This window comes from Rhincodon typus, chromosome 28 (assembly GCF_021869965.1).
Source record: "Rhincodon typus isolate 14 chromosome 28, sRhiTyp1.1, whole genome shotgun sequence".
In the NCBI taxonomy this organism is placed as follows: domain Eukaryota; kingdom Metazoa; phylum Chordata; class Chondrichthyes; order Orectolobiformes; family Rhincodontidae; genus Rhincodon; species Rhincodon typus.
The window spans coordinates 3,952,976-3,960,393 of NC_063359.1; the positions used below are offsets into that span (position 1 = coordinate 3,952,976).

Here is a 7,418-nt window from a genome sequence, read left to right on the forward strand (position 1 = left end):
CAGCATGATGCTGCTTGGCCTGCTGTGTTCATCCAGCTCTACACCTTGTTATCTCAGATTCTCCAGCATCTGCAGTTCCTGCTATCTCATTAACTAGTCTAGCTGCTCTAAGTTAATAATTTCACGGGAAGTTTGTACATCCTTGTTTAAACCTAAAAGGAACTTAACTCACTCCTTCTAAAGCATAACTTACCTCTTTTAAACAGTCATTTTTACTTACTTGCTATGGTAATGAAAAATTAGATTTTGAAAAGAGATTTACCTTTACAATCACCTCAATAAACCAACTCCTGGTTCACACTCAGTGCTGCTCTGGTCGCAGTTGGTAGGAATACTGGACAAGTCAAATCCAGATTGGAACCTGGTAGATCATATGTTTAACTTTTGCAGGTGGTTACTGTAGTAGTTAGTCACTGAAGCACATTCCCACAAGTTCACAGACACAAGGAATCCATATACCTACAACAGTTAGAAAGATCTTAACACTAACACTGTCCTTTTACAGATGCTGAATTCCAGAGAAATTACACTCCTATCTCAACTCTTTTACGTTTTCACTTCTCTGATTCATCCTGGTTTCTGTTCCTTTGGATGGTGGACACAATTTTATGATTCACTTCCAAGAACAATTCTCATGTCTTAACTTGTCCAATTTGAATATCAAGGGCCTCTTTCTGTGCTGTAAAACTCCAAGACTTTCTTAACTCTCTCTGTTTTAGCATAGTTATGGACAAAGATAGGACAGGTCCACAGGTTAAGGTACTAAACTGGAGCAGGGCCAATTTTGGGGCCACTAGGCAGGATCTAGCAGAGGTCAATTGGGTGAGTCTGTTTAAAGGAAAAGGGACCACTGGCAAATGGGAGGCTTTAAAAGTGTGATAGCAAGAGTCCCAGGACTATGTCCCTGTTAGGGTGAAGGGAAAAGCTGGCAGGTTTAGGGATCCCTGGCTGACAAGGGATATTGACGCTCTGGTCAGGAAAAAGAAGAAGGTGTACATTGGGTTTAAGCTATCGGGTTAGGGAAGAAATTGCAGAGGATCTTGCAGAGATTTTTGCTTCATCTTTAGACACTGGTGCAGTTCCAGAAGACTGGAGGGTGGCTAATGTTGTTCCATTGTTTAAGAAAGGTCGCAAAGACAAGCCAGGGAACTACAGGCCAGTGAGCCTGACACCAGTGTTAGGCAAGTTATTGGAGAGGATACTGAGGGACAAGATTGACCGACATTTGGATAGTCAAGGTCTAATCAGGGACAGTCAGCATTGATTTGTGTGCGGGAAGTCATTTCTGACAAATTTTTTAAAGCTTTTTGAAGATGTAACCAAGAGGATAGATGAGGGTAGGGCAGTAGATGTTGTCTATATGGACTTTAGTAAGCCCTTTGACAAGGTCCCGTGCGGCAGGCTGGTCACGAAGGTTAGGTCACATGGGATCCAGGGAGAGCTACTAATTGTATTCGAAACTGACTCGATGGTATGAAGCAGGGGGTGTTGGGACCTTTGTTATTTGTTATTTACATCAATGATCTGGATGCGAATATACAAGGCACGATTAGTAAGTTTTTGGATAATAAAAAATTATGGAGTATCATTGATAGTGAGGAAAAATGTCAAAAATTACAGAGTGATCTTGATCAGATGGGGAAGTGGACTGAGGATTGACAAATGCAATTCAATACAAATAAGTGTGAGGTGTTGCACTTTGGAAAGTCAAACCAAGGTAGGACTTATACAGTAAATGGTAAGGTCCTGATGAGCATTGTGGAACAGAGGGACCTAGGAGTACAAGTACATAGTTTGTTGAAAGTGGCGTCACAGGTGGACAGGGTGGTGAAGAAGGCATTTAGCATGCTGGCCTTCATCGGTCGAGGCATTGAGTATAGGAGTTGGAATGTTATGTTACAGTTGTAGAAGTCATTGTTGAGGCCGCACTCGGAGTATTGTGTACAGCTTTGGTCACCCTGTCATAAGAAAGACATAGTTAAACTGAAATGTGTGCAAAGATGATTTACGAGGATTTTGCTAGGACTAATAGGCCTGAGTTACAGGGAGAGGTTGGCCAGGATAGGACTTTATTCCTTGTAATGTAGGAGATTGAGGGGTGACCTTATTGAGGTGTATAAAATCATGAGGGGCATAGACAGGATGATTGCATATTGTAAAAACCAAAAGAACTGCGGATGCTGTAAATCAGGAACAAAAACAAAGTTGCTGGAAAAGCTCAGCAGGTCTGGCAGCATCTGTGGAGGAGAAAACAGAGTTAACGTTTCGGGTCCGGTGACCCTTCCTCAGACCATATTGTCGTTTTCACATGGATGGGGAATTGAAAACTAGAGGGCATAGGTTTAAGGTGAGAGGGGAAAGATTTAAGAAGGACCTGAGGGGCAACTTCTTCACACAGAGAGTGGTGCGTATATGGAATGGGCTGCTGGAGAAAGTGGTTGGGGCAGGTACAATAGCAATATTTAAAAACCATTTGGATGGGTACATGGATGGGAAGGGTTTAGAGGGATATGTACCAAAGCAGCAATTGGAACTAGCTGAGTGGGCACCATGGTCAGCATGGACCAGTTTGGGCCGAAGGGCCCGTTTCCATGCTGTATTACTCTATGACTCTATGGCTCCAGACAGTGCAGTCCCTGAATGGAGGAGGTTCAGAATTTCTTTCAAAATGATTGTAGCACAGAAGACTTCACCGTTTATTCTTGAGCGATTGGTGGTCACGTTTCAGGAGTTTACCACAAAGGGGAGTGGACATGTTGGAAACAGTGAGAATTCCATTGGCTATAACCGGAATCATTGAACCACAGAACGGTCACAACACAGAGGGAGGCCATTCACCCATTGAGCTAATGCACTGAACATGCAATTCACCTCATTTGACACTCCTGGCTTCAAATCTTAACCCTGCATTTATTTTAAAATTCTGTTACCTCTGCCCTTATTGGAGAAACCAGGAGGCAGTATGTTTTATTAACAAAGATCAGAGAGAATCAGATTTCCAGCTCCATCACATCTGGGAGCAAATGATAGGGAATAAAAATCTGGTTCTCCAGCAGAAGTGTCAAAGTAAACGTACTCACCTTTGAACTTGCATTTAGACTTTCTCCACAGAAGGTGTTGTCGCAATATCAGTGTTTCTGTCCTGCACATTCAACAAGGTGGTGTAAAGACCCCTTTCTGCTTCCCTTCCCCACAATGCCATAGGAAAGATGTTGTTAAACTCAAAAGGGTTCAGTAAAGATTTACAAGGATGTTGCCAGGGTTGGAGGGCTTGAGCTACAGGGAGAGGCTGAACAGGCTGCAACTATTTTCCCTGGAGTTTTGGAAGCTGAGGGTGACCTTGAAGAGGTTTATAAAATCATGAGGGGCATGGATACAGGGAATAGATAAGGTCTTTTCCTCAGGGTAGGAGAGTTCAAAGCTAGAGAGTATACAGTTAAGGTGAGAGGGGAAAGATTTAAAAGGGACCTAAGGGGCAACGTTTTGAAACAGAGGGTGGTGCGTGTATGGAATGAGCTGCCAGAGGAAGTGGTGGAGGCTGGTACAATTACAACATTTAAAAAGCATTTGGATGGGTGTATGAATAGAAAGCATTTAGAGGGATATGGGCCAAATACTAGCAAAATGGACTAGATTAATTTAGGATATCTGGTCCTCATGGACTAGTTGGACTGAAGGGTCTGTTTCTGTGCCATACAACTCTATGACACTATAGCTCTAAGCATGCTTGCAGAGAGATTCACTAAAATTTTCTACATGATGGTTCATGGCTCAGCTCAGAAAAATTAACAAACTAACTTCACCACCTGCTTTCTAGACAGGTCGTAATTTTCAATTACCATTTTTTTCAAACAATGTTTTTATGAAGCTACAAGATATAAAAACATTTGTCAGGATTTTCATTCCATTGGTTAAGCCAACACTAATTTCAAAATGAATATATAAACATCTGTAATTCATGTTTACCATGGGGCAGTACGGTGATACAGTGGTTAGCATTGCTACCTCACAGCACCAGAGACCCGGTTTCGATTCTAACCTCGGGCGATTGTCTGTGTGGAGTTTGCACATTCTCTCCGTGTCTGCTTGGGTTTCCTCCGGGTGCTCCAGTTTCCTCCCACAGTCCAAAGATGCGCAGGTTGGATGGATTGCTCATGGAAATATAGGGTTATGGGAACAGGTGGAACGCTGTTTGGAGGGTTGGTGCAGACTTGATAGACCAAGTGACTTCTTTCTTGACTGCAGGACGTTCCATGTAGGTATTAATGTCACATGTAGTTCCCCAGTTTTAGGAAGGTATGCACATTCAGATTTTCTGCATGCCACAGGATTTGCAAATCAATCATATTTAATATAATCAAAGCAAGCTCACAAACAAGCAATAGATACAGGATGTACAAGTGTTTAATATTTTAAAAGTCCCCAGCACAGATAAAAAGGAAGAAGTCAGGAACAGTGTTCAGAGCCAATGAATACAATATGCTGTGAAAATAAAGATAGGTTTAAAGTGAGAGGGGAAAGGTATAAAAGGGACATAAGGGGCAGTGTTTTCATGCAGAGGGTGGTGCGTGTATGGAATGAGCTGCCAGAGGAAGTGGTGGAGGCTGGTACAATTACAATATTTAAAAGTCATGTGGATGAGGGCATGAATAGGAAGCTATTCATGGTTTATGTATGTGCAAATAGTGCAGCGATTTCAGATGAGGGCCAGATCCAGGGTTAAATCCAAACATCCAAAAATTACTGTCCAGGTCTTTCCCCACTACTGTTAGCTTCACCAAAATTTCCCAACCTCCTCACCATTAAAATGCATTGAATAGTTTGAAGTTGCCACATTTGCGTGGAGGGCAGATTTGAGACTAACCACAGAAAGTTTAATCTTGTAGCTTGAGTTTATTTTAACAACGTGCTTATGGTTAGTCACTCCCAATCAATGAAAAATTAACCATTAGGAACATCTCACTCTTTCAGATCTTAATTGTTGGTGGTGATTTAACAAATGTAAAATGTACATTTCGTATGACTTTTTTAATGTATCTTTCTGCTTTCACCCCAATCTAATCTTTTCTTCCCCCTCTTTAATCTGCCTGATTTGATATTCAATTCAACCACTCTAATGTACACTTCCTTCTCAGTCATAGAGTAATAGAGTTGTTCAGCATGGAACCAAACCCTTCTCCTGTCCGTGCTGACCAGATACTCTAAATTAATCTAGTCCCATTTGCCAGCATTTAGCCCATAACACTCTAAAAGCTTCCTATTCATGCCCTCATCCACATGACTTTTAAATATTGTAACTGTACCAGCCTCCACCACTTCCTCTGACAGCTCATTCCATACACGCACCACCCTCTGCGTGAAAACATTGCCCCTTAGGTCCCTTTTATATCTTTCCCCCCTCACCTTAAACCTATGCAACTCTAGTTTTGGACTCCCCTACCCTGGGGACAAGACCTTGACTACTCACCCTATCCATGTTCCTCATGATTTTATAAACCTCTATAAGGTCATCCCTCAGCCTCCTACGCTCCAGAGAAAATAGCCCCAGACTATTCAGTCCTCACATTGGTTAATTTTGTGACCCTTCAATGTGGTAATTTAAGGCGATATATGGTTGCTTGCCTTATTTATTCAGGTCTTAGATACTGTTTCCTTCGCAGTGACATTCCCAGCTCACAGTTTAAGCAATCTTCATGCAAAAAAATTATAAATTTAAACATAACAGGGCAATCTAATTAATGGCAGACACTGCTAGGTAATAGATTAAATAATGGACCATTTTCTTGTAAAGAGTCCCCAAGTGAACCTCTGAAAAGCAAATGGCTCGAATCATGCATATAAATCGGCACAATGATGAGTTTTCCTGATTATCCATGCACAGTTAGTTAGAAGGGAAATAATATTATCATGTTATAATATTATCATTCTGTCTCTACGGCGAATCGAGAAAAGAGTCTGAATAAAGTGTTTCAGAGATCTTTGAGGAGATAAATGGGGAAGAAGATGATGCCAAATATCATAACGAATCCAGCCATGATCAAGATACTGACCCAGCAGCAGTTACTGAAGAAAAGCCAATACCTGGAGATCTGGGGTGGGTGGTGGACACTCACCAGATGCGAAGGATTCAAGATTTCAGGGTTGGGATGGGGCAATAATGGTAACATCACCACAGTCGCCGTGTCTCCATATTCATCTGCCTTCAGCCAACAGAGCTGAGAGCCCTCCATCCAGACTCGCTGCCTGGTTTGTAGTGCCGGGGGAAAGGTGGACATTATCTCCAGGTCCGGCTTGAGTTTGGGCACTCCCCCTGGTGGGATGGCTACAACAGTCCGGCAAAGTGGGCACAGAAACTTGTCATCCAGCTTCATGAAGATGCAAATCCTGGCCAGGCACTCCATACAGAAGGTGTGGCCACAGGGCAGCAGTAGTGGTGTCTTGGAGGCATTGTCGTAGACCAGGAAACAAACCGGGCATTCGAGAAATGCCCAATGTGGCTCAGTGCCCATCCTCTCAACAGCAGCCGTGTGCTCAGCGATCACCAGCGAGCCATTCTGGATAGGGACGCACATCCTAGGGAAGTTGTACAAACACCAGATCACAACCAGACTGTCCACACAATAGGCTCCCAAGCTGAGAAATATCCCACTCTCTTCTTGCCTCAGTGTTACCTGTTTTTTCCCTGCTTTTCTTTAATATAGAGACTGTCGTTTTCTCAGTAGGAAACTGCTCCTATGGAGAGGTGTGATTGGCGCTGAATATGCCTGGGTGCAGGGTAGGTCAAGCTCTATCTCTGGCACCTCTCTCTTTGCTTCGCTCTCTCTCTCTCTCTGTTTGCTTCCCTCTCTCTTTCTCTCTCCCTCCTTCTCTCTCTTTCTGTTTGCTTCTCTCTCTCTCTCCCCTTCTGTCTCTCCCTCTCTGTTTGCTTCTCTCTCTCTCTCCCCTTCTCTCTCCCTGTCTGTTTACTTCTCTCTCTCTTTCCTTCTCCTTTCCTCTCTGCTTTTCTCTCTCTTTCTCCCCTTGTCCCTCTCTGTTTGCTTCTCTCTCTCTCTCTGTTTGCTTGTCTGTGTGTGTGTGTGTGTGAGTATCTGTGTATATGTGTCTGTGTGTGTGTGTGTGTGTGTGTGTATATCTGTGTGTGTGTGTGTATATCTGTGTGTGTGTGTATATCTGTGTGTACGTGTCTGTGTGTCTGTGTGTATGTGTCTGTGTGTGTTTGTTGGCCGTCTCTAAGAGCTAGTCTCTTTGTTCTCCTGGTTACCGTAGTCACTGAGCTGATAGTCTGAGCCCCCAGGCTGCCAGCTCCTCCTCAGTAACTGGTCAAGCGGTGGGAGGACAGGTTCCTAGTGAGGCAATGGTTGGATCGCAGCCCAGGGAGAGTGTAAACAGGCACAGTCTGGGGAAATCGGTCAGACAGA

The 7,418-nt window shown here is 43.4% G+C and overlaps 1 protein-coding gene across 1 annotated transcript; it reads right to left on the reverse strand.

Annotated features, from left to right (window-relative positions):
* Window positions 1-5,460: 5,460 nt before the first annotated feature.
* LOC125486396 (RING finger protein 223-like) lies at window positions 5,461-6,873 on the reverse strand. Its single transcript, XM_048613788.1, has 2 exons — window positions 6,672-6,873; window positions 5,461-6,573 (listed from the first exon to the last, which is right to left on the reverse strand). Exon 2 carries the CDS (start codon window positions 6,570-6,572, stop codon window positions 5,970-5,972), a length of 603 nt encoding a protein of 200 aa, XP_048469745.1. The 5' UTR covers window position 6,573; window positions 6,672-6,873; the 3' UTR covers window positions 5,461-5,969.
* Window positions 6,874-7,418: the final 545 nt, after the last annotated feature.

Coding starts and splice junctions, on each gene's coding strand:
- LOC125486396 (XM_048613788.1), bottom strand. CDS start 6,572: ATGTGCGTCCCTATCCAGAATGGCTCGCTGGTGATCGCTGAGCACACG.